Genomic DNA, 11,996 nt, shown 5'->3' with positions numbered 1-11,996 from the left:
GAAGTGAGATATATAGGCTCAAAGTGGACGATCCGGGTGTCGTTCTATTAGAGGTTTTACGGTATCTATGATACTGCAAACTATTTTTGAAAGTTTCAGTGGATTTCCCGTTTTTTTGAGTGTGGAAAATGCTCGACAAAATTTCCGGATCATGACATATACAGTTACAATGAAGAGAGATTAAGAAACACGAGATGGGGCTATTACACAAACTGGGGATAACGAATACCCGACAAAGAATAAATATGTCATTCATCTTCCCCCATTTGAAAATTTAACACAACGGAGTGAACTGTGCTTTGCTTACAATTAGAAGTTTCGGTATTGTATAAACAAAAACAGAAGAAGATAAAATCTGCTAGTCTATATTCAATGAAGTGTTAACTGCACCAGCTGATGAACTAAGTTCCCCTTTGATAGAGAAAAACTAAAAAATGGGGAGAGCTAAAGAATCGTGGGGTAGAAAATCTAAAGCACAAGATCCTGTCTTCTGTCCCTCCTTTGAGAAATCACGGAACGAAAAAAATTTTCAGATAACAAATTTATTGATAACACCCGATGCTCCAACTCCAAAACGAGTTATTCGCGAAATGAAACGTTAAGGGTTTCATATGTGGACCCGAGAAATAATTCGCATCCGAATGTACAGTACTGGCATAAAGAATGCGACAACTTGTTTTTTGAAGATAACTTTTTGAAAACTCAACTTTTCAATCCGAATTTTTGGTAAGATTTTTTCAGCACTATCAAAAACTTTTAGGCTAAGTTGGTTTTAATATTCTGCTACAATTTTTTTGAAAATTAATTTTTTTCGAAAATTCATGAAAATGACATTTTTGGAGATCTATACAAAGAAGCTCAAGAAACACCGGAGGTCAAAAACAAAATAAAGGTAACAATAAAAAGTGATTTAATATTTCGTTGGGTATCCTTTCGCATCGATAACAGCCTTGCATCTACGTGGCATCGACTCCAGGAGCGTCTGAACCACCGTCATCGGGATACTCTTCCAAGCAGCTTCGAGTTGAGCAAACTTTTGATTGGCATTGGATGCTCTGACTCCTTTGAGGCGGCGTTCCAGCTCCTCCCACATATGCTCGATGGGATTCAAGTCTGGAGATTGACTTGGCCATTCTAGGAGGTTCACACGGTGACGTCTGAACCAATTGGCGACATGACCCGAAGTATGCTTCGGGTCATTATCCTGTTGGAACGATCGACCCAAATTTGCTCTTGCCCATGGTCTCATTGTGTTCTCCAGGATGTCTTCGTACACATATCGATCCATGGTTCCAACGATTCTCTTCAATGGTCCCATAGAAGTGTCGGAGAAGCATCCCCAAACCATCACAGATCCACCTCCATGTTTCACAGTTGGACATTGGTACTGTGGAGCATACCTGGAGCCAATGGGACGTCGAATCCACTGAATACCATCAGTTCCGAACATATTGAACTTCGATTCATCGCTCCAGATGTGATTTGCCCACTCACGGGGGCCCCAGGACAAGTGCTGTTTAGCCCATTCAACGCGAGCTTTTCGGTTTTTCAAACTGACGAGTGGTTTTTTGACTGGTCTTCGTCCGTGCAGTCCAGCAACTTGCAAACGTCTTCTAATAGTTCTTCTCGATGGTACCGGTTCATTTGGAGACGTCACAGAAAGTTAAATATCCGTAGATGTGCGTCTAGGATCTTCTCGGCATGCGCGCAAAATGTTCCGATCCATATTTCTGGAAGTGGTTCGGGGTCTTCCTGGAGATTGGCGATGAACAACGCCATTCTAAATTGTTAAATTTAGTTGAGAAAGCTGATTGAAACCTCACATCATCTCGATTTTTCTTCAGAATACGGTAAATTTGGCTGGAAGAACAACTAAACTGAGTTGCAAGTATCTTCGGATGCGCGCCGAGTTCATGACCACGCACAATGCTTTTTCGCTCGTCCACAGAGAAGGATTTTTTCCCGAATGGTCTAACCATATCTGAAAAACAATAAAACAATAACTAAAACTAATTCCAATTAGTTGTCTTTCAACTTTATTTAAAAAAACCAAAAATCATGAAAAATATGCAAAATGAAAAAAAAAAATGAAAACAATTGAAAAAAATTTTGTTTGCAAGATGATGCAATTTCCAAGTACGCAAGTTTTCGTAACTTTCCAATGTGTCTACAGTAAAAAATTCGAGTTGAAAAGTTGAGTTTTCAAAAAGTTATCGTCAAAAAACAAGTTGTCGCATTCTTTATGGCCAGTACTGTACACATCTATACTCTTCCCTTTGTGGCAATTCACATAAATCTGCATTAGGACATCCGAATCCTCCGGGCTTGTTATCAAATGCAGCACCATAAAACGCTTTGTAGTAACAATCAAAAACAATAGGGAGGTAAAAATCTGATTTCGGGATTTTCTGTGATATCTTTGAGATATTCGGAAGCTCTTTCATCAATTTCATATCCTCCTCTATCGCTTCTATATCTTCTTGTTTTATAGTCTCGTTGAAAGAGCCGAACTCCATTTTCCATGTTTCCGTGATCTTATTGCTTCCGTTTTTCTGGAGTGGTCTTTGCACATGGACCAGGTTTGGTGACAAAATTTCTCGTCTGAAATTAAATTCTTTGCAAAATTGGCTGTGAAATTTGGAACTAACCGATTCAAGTCATGCCAGCTATAATGGATCCATGTGGAGTGGTATCTATCGGGTCTTACCACGACTTTCCCTCTTTTCACAGTTGGCGAAGATAGTAGACTAGAAACCAGGTCAACAAAATTGAATTCAGCTAGTGTCTCAGCTGAAAATCTGACTCATTTTACCTACTGAGACTCCCTCCCAACCTTTCATAAATTCGTGTTCTCTTCTCCCATAATAAATTGAATTACTAGTTGGGTCTACCAACCATTCCGCTCTAAACTCCTCCAGATATGTTGGATAATTTTTTGGGAACAAAATATCATCCATGTCGAAAAACTCAATATACTCGGCTGCTTCCTTATTTTTTACCGAATGTTGAAATCGAAAAGTGAATTTTACTAGTTTTGCTTTCCTGGGGCGGATCGAAAAATCGATTATTTGAAGTTTTTTTGTTGGAAAATCTAAGAATCCAAGTATATTTTGCCGTTTTTAAAAATAGGATCCTTTTTCTGTTCAGTGTAATTGGTCTTTGTGTGACCTGATAATAATCTACAGTATCGGCAAACCGTCCGAAACCTATTTTCATGAATCGCGCCTAGCAAACGTGAGATTTCGCTTCTGATTTTTATAAAGCTCGTTGGCTGAGTATCAAGTGTACAACGATAAGCAAAAAAGTCTTATTTACCGTAAACACTCTAATGAAAGTCATCCCATACTTGCACTTTCAGCTCAATTATCTCAATTTCAATAGAGACAACAAATACCTCTCAACTGATAAATGGTTTAATTTTTTAACAATTTTCAATATCTCTTATAAAAATTGAAATAATTGAGCTCGAAGTACTTTTGTTAGGCCTGAAAGCTATCTAGGGAGCGTTTCTGACAATTGGGTTTGGCGCTTTTGTGTCTGCTAAAAATTTGGCAACTGGATTTCGAAGTAGACTACATACGAGATGATTAACTAGGGAAGGCCCCAACTCGGGTGTGGCGATACGGGCGGTGACCTATATCATCTGAAAGCTGACATTTTCCTGATTCCAAATCTGTTTTCAAAAAGTGCATTGTCGCGGTAGTTTTCGAGAAAATTGCGTCGAAAGTTTTGAAAAATGACGTGGATTTTCAATCTCATTTCCCTTCCTCACGTATATAAGTTTTAAAACGGTGAAAGAATGTGGAAGCGTGGTCGAATGGTTAGTGATGAAGAAAATCAAGCGGGTACTCTCTGGTTCGACCCCCTCGAACTGCTAAACTTTTTTTGAATTTTTTCTTCGTTCTTTCCGGTGACCGTATCTGACTTGTATAAATGGACATAGGTTATCGAATCTCGTGAAACAACTTTTTTTATTTATTCTCTTTGTTTTGAACTAATTCTAGCACATTAAAAGTTTTTCGAAAATTGAAAAAATGCCAAACAATGGGGTACCCCATGACGATTTTTTCAACAAAATTTTTTTTTCGAAAATAAGAGAAAACTTCTTCAGATTGTAGACACGCATACAAAATACGAATAGCATTTGAATATCCCCAAATAAAGTCAATAATTCCTTCAGAAACTCACTCTAAAAATGAGAAATTAGTGCTGTAGTCACTTTTGTAGCTCATAACTTTTTTCACAAGGCCGGGTGGAAAAAATGACTTCAGTTCTGTGATCAGCGTGCCCAAAAGGACCAATGACAATAGTTTGAGCAAAATCAAAAATATGAGGTTTGTCTAGAATCTTCAATGGACTATCCTTTGAAAATTGTGGAAAAGCAGATGAAAACAAAAAGTTTCGAAAATAATAGGAAAAACAGTTAAAATCAAAATGGAAACCAATGCTAAGTATATGGAACCATATAGGATCACCTAGAAGTCAGGTACAGTCACCGGAAAAAAACGAAGAAAAAATTCAAAAATAGTTTAGCAGCTTGAGGGAGTCGAACCAGAGAGAACCCGCTTCATATTCTTCCTCACTAACCATTCGACCACGCTTCCACATTGTTTCTATGCTTCAAAACTTATATACCTGAGGAAGGAAAATGAGATGAAAAATCCACGTCACCTTTTCAAAACTTTCGACCCAATTTTCTCGAAAACTACCGCGACAATGCACTTTTTGAAAACAGATTTGGAATCAGGAAAATGTCAGCTTTCAGGTGATATAGGTCATCACCCGTATCGCCACACCCGAATTGGGGCCTACCCTAGTAAGATAAGTTCGGATTTGTGATTTTGAAAATGTGGATTTTTTCCGTGTTTCGACCCGTTGTCCGCTCTCGATTCACACACCTACTAGGCGCTATCTACCCATCATCATCGCCGCTAAAGAAAAATCGGCTGGTTTCTTGAACTACTCCTGAATTTTTAAATTTCCCTAAAAATATTCTATGTAATGTTAAATTGCCACCGAAAGATTTTTATCAAAGTTTTGCATAAAGCCTGGATCTGGGTACTGGGTGAAGTTTTCCCCCTAGACGCTCAACAAAAAAGAAAAAAACACATTGTTATTCCGAAACTAATATGCCGAATTTGGGACTAAATAGATTTGTTGAATTCAGAAGTCTACTAAACAAAAATATAATTTCAGGTTCGTAGTAATTGATGACTTGTTTGTACGCATCCTTCCAATTGAGATACATATACCGATCATAAACTTTTTTCACCAAAATCATAAAAATATCCGTATTTTTTTAGAAGAATGGACCAATTTCTACAATTTTCATTTCAATTCTATCGAATAATAATGAGTTTGAATCCAGTGGAAAATCTATCCGTTCCTCCAGAGAACAATGATTTTACAATGAAAACTAAAGAAGTTTGAAGGACCCTAACTTGGTCTTATCTCTGAAAAATCATCAAAATGCAGCACTGGAACACTTTTAAAAATCACATTCTGATTCCAATCCGATGCAGTGACTAAATATCACTTAACTCGTTTTCATCATGTTCGGAAGTACATTTCTACAAATTTTCAGCGAAATCCCAAAAAGACATTTTAAAAACGTTCCTTTTCAGTAACTTCAGGTTGGAGATTGGTCAGATTCTAGGTAAGACAAGCCGACCGATCTCCTAAAATAGTAGTAAAAGAGTCGACATAGTAGTAAATATTTAAACTTTCGATTTCTGATTAATATCTGAACATGGCCCGCTGTACAGTCGCTTTTGGGCAAGCTAAGACCAGAATCTGGCCAACAGCTGAACCCTGCTCGACTTCTGACCAGAAGTTACAAGAATGAACTTTTATTACAAGCTTCATTTGTTTTTGAAACTCGCCTCATCCGGTCCAATCGTAGGCTACACCCGTAGGGCACAAATCACGTCCCCGTTATCGTATTCCCTCGCTTGCTTCTCTGTGTCCGCGAAAAGAATTCCGAATTCAACGATTCCAATCTCCGATCTTCGTTTTCCTAGATGCACGCAGTTCATCTTTTTCTTCAGCTTTCTCTCTCGCAATGTACCCTATTCAAACCCTAGTGCAAAATGTTCGTCCAGACTAGAGACGAGAAAGGCTCCGCCCACTTTTTTCCATAGTTTTTTGATCCTAAAATCATTCAAACTTATTGAAAGTCTCCGTTCAATCCCGACGCCAAAACGTCATGTGCTTTTACGGTCAAGAAATGACGCTTTTTGAAGAGGACTCCGTTATTGTTCTGTCTGAATCTTCTGCTAGTTCCACGCCTTCTATTCCGACTTCAGATGATTGTTGTCAAATCTGTGGAGACCATTTTAATAATAAGAGATACGGAGCACCAGCCTGCCTAGGGTGTACTGTATTTTTTCGAAGAACAATAGTGAAGAATCTGAAATATAAATGTTTGAGAGCCGGCAATTGTATCATTTCCTACAGTGAGTTTTTATGTATACCGTAATACTTAAGTCTGAAGGGCATGACATTTTATTAGTCTTTGTATGGGTCCCCTTTATCATTGGGGTGCTCTTCTATTAGAGGGTCTCTTCACTTAGATCAAACCTTGCTTAATCCCAGCATACCGATGTGCTTGTCGATCCTGTCGGTTTGAAAAATGCCTTCAAGTCGGATTACGAGAAAGTGCAATTCAAAGAAGGGACCTCATTGGACCCAGAAGAAAAGCTTCTAGAGAATCGTCAACAAGTCCCAAAGTTATATATCTTAGCGGTAAAAAATACAATCTCAAATCGAATCAGAATCTCAGTTTCCAGACAGCCAACCCAGCGCATTTCTAGGATCTTTTGTTCAATTCCAACGGGAACAGCATGCCCAACACTTGCCCTTCTTTGCCGCTCATGACGCTGACGTGGCATTTCACAGAGATAGTCAGGTATCTTTTTGATCTCGTTTTTGTAATAGTTCTTTTCGAAAAGTCTTCGTGATTTTATTGACATCATTCTTTTGCGAAATCACATAATTATTCCCGGGAGAAATTAGTTTTTCGGACGGAAGAGAAGAGATAAAGTGACCACAAAACGGTTTGAAAGGGAATAGATGAGGATAGGGAAAGTTAATTTTACTACTTGATAGGAATAAGGATGATTGGGTCTAGGAATTTAAAGACATGTGGCTTTGGGGAGTCATGGTGTACTATGGTCTAAATTGTTCTAAATTGTTCTAAATCTATGTTCTAAATTGACGACTTTTTTCGAGCTCAATTATCTCGGTTTCTTTAAAAAATGTCAATAATCTGTCAAATGATAAAGTTTTTGCCATAATATCAGCAAAATTTTTGTAGTTTACAGATTTTTGATATTGTTGATAAGAATCGAGTTAATTAAGCTCGAAACACAAGTACATATAAAATGGCATTCTATCAGAGAATGTTTTTGGCCGGCCGACCGTGTGGGGCTGAGCAAAATCCTTCGGAATGAAAACCTGTATTTTATCAGAGTTTGAAAGATTCGACAAAATTGGCCAACAAAACATTTTTTAACATGGCCGGCCGACCAAGCCGGGAATCAGGCAAGCCGAGGCCAATCGTACGACAACCCTGATCGGTAGTTCTCTATTCTGATGAAACACTAGTTTTCAAATTTTGTAAAAATTATCTTAAGAAATATTTTTAAAATTTAGTTTTTCAAAAACCATCTGCTACATTCCAAAGATTATGCCTTGTGTTTTTTTTCAGCTTCTAGGGTCAAAACTCCAAGGAATATACCGGGTCTATCAGAAATTATTTTGCGCGTAAAAAGTGCGTAAAAAAGAGCGGATGACATGCCGATAAAGCTGAAAAATGGGTCAATTCTGTTTTTATATCAAAATCCAATCATATCACTCCCGTTCCAAATTGTTCTTATCATCTTGTATGTAGTCTAATTTCACTCTCACTCTTTCATCTTCTCCTTTTGGGAACAAATTCATGTGATTGAATGGTCGCACCGATAACGATCATCGTTTGCGCTGAATGTGTCCTCTTCTCTTCCCGTTCCGTAAATCCTATAAATGATCACAAAGACTTTCTGCCTACGAAGATGATCACAAAGACTTTCTGCATACGAAGATGATCACGAAGACTTTCTGCCTACGAAGAACTTTTAATGCTTTTTAAAATAGGTTTTTAAAAGATAATTTTAGTTCCAGAACATTGTGAAATATCGCCGGAGAGCCAGAGCACAGGACGTAAACATAATGATGAAATTGGCTCTGAAACAAGCAAATGAGTGGGCAGATCGGTTGAAACCATTCAAGAAATTATCCATAGAAATTAAGAAAAGTGTCTTATCCGAATACTTTCTGGCATTCCTACTAATCGATTCGGCTTACAAGACTGCAAAAGAAGCGGATCTAGGGATCTGGCTACTTCCAAATGGGAGCTTCATGCACAATGATTATTTTTTTGGTCTACCCCAAACAACTATTGATGTAGAAGGCATCAAAGTTAAGACACAGTACGTTGCAGCTCTAAAAACTTTGGATAATTGAATCTTTTCAGACTCCACCATAACTTTGTGACCAACATATTGGGTACAGTAGTATGGCCGTTCCGAAAATTACAACTCGATGAGACAGAGTGTGCCGCATTGAAGACGATTCTGATATTAAAGCGTACGTCAACAACATCTAAAAATGAAATTTTTTTTTCAATTTCAGCATCTTGCTCTAAACGAGCCGTGTATTCTGGCCAGGAAGGTGTGCTGGCAGGTGTCTACACAAATTGTATGGAGGAGTTAATGAATCATTGTATGATGAAGAACTTCAAAACTGGAGCTGAAAGATTTGGGGAAATCCTCCTGCTAATAAGCTCAATCCGATGTGGTGTCAAGAGTCTATACAATCAGACAAGGGTTTCTGATTTATTTAGTTTTATGAGATTCGATGATAGTGTTAGAGATATTCTTTTGATGTGATTTTTTTCAAAAAAACAAGTTTTTTGCGGATTTATTTGATTACTGGGTTTGATACTTGTAAGGCTTGATGTTTAATGAACTATTTTTTTTTATTCCTGTTGAAATTCCGTTCAGTCAATCTTTTCAGAAATTCAATAAAATACTTTTTCTCGCATACACCCTCAGCATATCATATTGACCTGAAAAACAGTTTGAGGTTTGACAGAACTCCATGTTCACCCAGTTCCAGGTCATTTGCAAAATTTTTATCAAATTCTCTTTGTGGCAAGTCGAAATTATTTCAAGAACTTTCTGACTTTCACGTCAGAAGATTTTAGGAGGAATTCAAAAATTCAGAAACAGTCCAAGAAACCAGCCGATTTTTCTATTGCGAAATTGATGACGGGTAGATAGCGCGTGGAAAGTGTGGGAATCAAGAGCGGATGACAGGCCGCTAAACTTTTTGAAAAAGTCGGGTATTTTTTAAATAAAAATCTTGATCATTATCTCCGTCCCACCTTTTTAAAATCTATTTGTATGTAGTTTAATTTCGTTCTTCCTATCTCTCTTTGGGAACATATTTATGTGATTGAATAGTCTTTTACGCACTTTGGGCATATGGATTTAGACTGAGAGATACTGCGTACTTATTCAGACCGCCGAAGTCATGGTGTACTGTAACTACTGTTAACTCACTTTTGCATTCAAATGTTCAGGAAACATCTGTATTTCGAGTTTTTAAAGGTGGTGTGCGGTGAAAAATTTTATTGCTTTATTTTGTGCAGAAAGCCATGTAGATTCCCATAAAAATAAAGAAAAAAAATCAAAAAATTCCTTCATTGGGAAAAACGGCATCGAAAAGTCAAAGTGGGAACCGGTGGCCTAGCGGCCAGGTGTGAGTTTTCTAGGCCAATTGCCGGTAAACACAGGTGGATCGCGCAGAACATAGAACATATATGGGCGCATTGTGGCCCATACTGTGAATGCGCGCATATAGCGTTCGTTAAGCCCTCTATTTGGGCTGGTGGTTGCTGGTGGGCGGCGGTGGGCGTCGAGTAAGCAGGGAAAGCATATGCCCAGTCCGTGCTCGCATATAGGTTCCATATTCCCTCAACATTCTAATCGAGTGCAAACCAAACTGTAAACTTCGATCCCATATATCTCATTTCCTGTAAAAGATATCAGAAAATGATCAACTGACAAAATGTTTATTATAATATCAAAAACATTCTGTCAGTTAACAACTTTCTGATATCTTTCACAGGAAACCAGATAAATTAGCTCAAAGTTTAAAGTTAAAGGGGAAGAGGTGGCTCATTCTAAAATGTGTCTTCACGGAAACCTGATGGCATTTACAAAACATGTAAATGAAAAATAGTGTTATCGGGGAAAAGTAGTTAACCAAGACAGGTGATCAGAAAACATATACAGCTGCTGGATATTAGGCTTGGAATTTCATTAAACTCGATGGGAATTTTGTCTTTAAAAAGTTCAACATTTTCTGCAGGCTGTGTTGCGACGTTTACTCCAAAAAAAACCTGTCAAAATCCGGATTTTATGTTACCATAAAATGCCCTTATGCTCTGTCTGCTTATTTTACATCACAATATTATATATTTCCACACGAATCGGATTTTTTTGCACATTTAATTTGGTAATTCCGCTGAAAAAGTACACAACGACGCTCCGATATCCCGCATCGCGAGTTGTTTACCGTAAATCTGTCTACCTAAAGCTTGTCTACCTAAAGCTAAAAACCAGAAGTTTTCTGCGGATAGCTACAGGTAAGAAACATGCATGACATTCAGTTTCTCACTGACTTCATTTTTCAGAAGCGGAGCTCAGAATTCGGTGACAACTAAACCCTTCACCGTCTCCACTGGCCACACGACAAGTGAAAGAAACAGCACCGACAGAAAAACGAAAAGGTTAGCGAATTTTGTGTTTGAAACGCTTGAAAATAATTCGATAAAAGAACACCTGCGAAATTGTTTTGACTGAACTTGCAAAGAGCATTCCAAGATTTGCTTTTTTGCTAGAGGTATCGCTTCACACGAAATATACGAATTTGCAAAAGCAGCTTCGTTTTCTAAGTACTAGGCTTGACAAATTTTCGCTGTGAATAATTAAAACTATCGAAAATTTTCAAAATATATTCAGTTTTTCAGAAAAAAAAAACAACCAAGAGCAACTTCTCGATTGGACTTTCGTCTAATGGATATAAAGAGGGAGAAATGCGGCGAAAATATCGAGTCCAAGGAGCCAGGAGACAAAAATGTTAATTTTTCATTTATTTTTATGTTCTTTTTACTTCATTTTTGTCATTTTTATTAATTTTCAATAAATTTGTACTGGTAAACACTATTTTCAGTTCACAGAGGATATTAGGACCTGGGGGAGGGGAGGAATTGCTGGGCGGCGGCGTGGATCCTATATGCGTTAGTCGGCGCGTGGATCCTATATGCTCGCATCATGCGCCCCTATATGTTTTGTATTGCGAGCATATACAGCACCGCGCGATCCCATATAACGTTCCTCGCGATCCACCTGTGAAAGCGCGCGTAATTCGAACTTTTATCGATTTTCAGTGTTTTCTCTGATGTTTTTTTTTTAAGATTTCAAAATGTTTTTGTTTATTTCATCCCAGGTGTAGGAAAAAATTTGTCAAAAATCAGAGAAAACACTGAAAATCGATAAAAATTCGAATTTCGCGCGCTTTTACCGGCAATTGGCCTAGAAAACTCACACCTGGCCGCTAGGCCACCGGTTGCCACTTTGACTTTTCGATGCCGTTTTTCTCAACGAAGGAATTTTTTTTGAATTTATTTTTATTTTTATGGGAATCTACATGGTTTTCTGCACAAAATAAAGCAATAAAATTTTTCACCGCACACCACCTTTAAAGGGGGACTCCGACCAAAAATTTTTATTGCATTAAAATGTGTTAAAATTTATCTATTTTTCAAATATTATTGCGAAAAAATTCAAAGAAAATCCGAAATCCCCGAAAAACGGCGTGAAAAGGAAGAAAATTCAAAAAAAGGTGCCGCCGGGGGACGAGGATTTTCAGTGAAAAACCTAGGCCACGGC

General features: G+C 37.9%; 5 protein-coding genes across 5 annotated transcripts in view; 3 read left to right on the top strand and 2 right to left on the bottom strand.

The window, feature by feature from the left end:
• Positions 1-184, top strand: part of CBG27262 — a gene marked incomplete at both ends in the record, with an annotated part of 3,268 nt that extends 3,084 nt beyond the window's left edge. The window contains one exon of the mRNA XM_045238257.1: positions 176-184. Coding sequence (XP_045098369.1) covers positions 176-184 — 9 coding nt within the window. The remainder of the gene's footprint in view (positions 1-175) is intronic.
• Positions 1-11,996, bottom strand: part of CBG04942 — a gene marked incomplete at both ends in the record, with an annotated part of 43,194 nt that overhangs the window by 27,481 nt on the left and 3,717 nt on the right. The window lies entirely within an intron of this gene.
• Positions 2,241-2,957, bottom strand: CBG04946 (the record flags this gene model as incomplete). The annotated part of the gene is made up of 3 exons (XM_002638057.1): positions 2,241-2,601; positions 2,649-2,790; positions 2,813-2,957. The coding sequence occupies 3 exons, from the start codon at positions 2,955-2,957 to the stop codon at positions 2,241-2,243; spliced, it is 648 nt and encodes a 215-aa protein (XP_002638103.1).
• On the top strand, positions 6,206-8,927 carry CBG04944 (the record flags this gene model as incomplete). The annotated part of the gene is made up of 5 exons (XM_045238256.1): positions 6,206-6,455; positions 6,595-6,720; positions 6,789-6,907; positions 8,161-8,468; positions 8,513-8,927. The coding sequence occupies 5 exons, from the start codon at positions 6,206-6,208 to the stop codon at positions 8,925-8,927; spliced, it is 1,218 nt and encodes a 405-aa protein (XP_045092805.1).
• CBG04943 lies at positions 10,704-11,240 on the top strand (the record flags this gene model as incomplete). The annotated part of the gene is made up of 2 exons (XM_002638055.2): positions 10,704-10,834; positions 11,075-11,240. The coding sequence occupies 2 exons, from the start codon at positions 10,704-10,706 to the stop codon at positions 11,238-11,240; spliced, it is 297 nt and encodes a 98-aa protein (XP_002638101.2).

Source organism: Caenorhabditis briggsae (genome assembly GCF_000004555.2).
Source record: "Caenorhabditis briggsae complete genome, chrV, whole genome shotgun sequence".
Classification (NCBI taxonomy): domain Eukaryota; kingdom Metazoa; phylum Nematoda; class Chromadorea; order Rhabditida; family Rhabditidae; genus Caenorhabditis; species Caenorhabditis briggsae.
The sequence above is the reverse complement of the archived record's forward strand: the minus strand, read 5'-3'. Positions and strand labels throughout refer to the sequence as shown.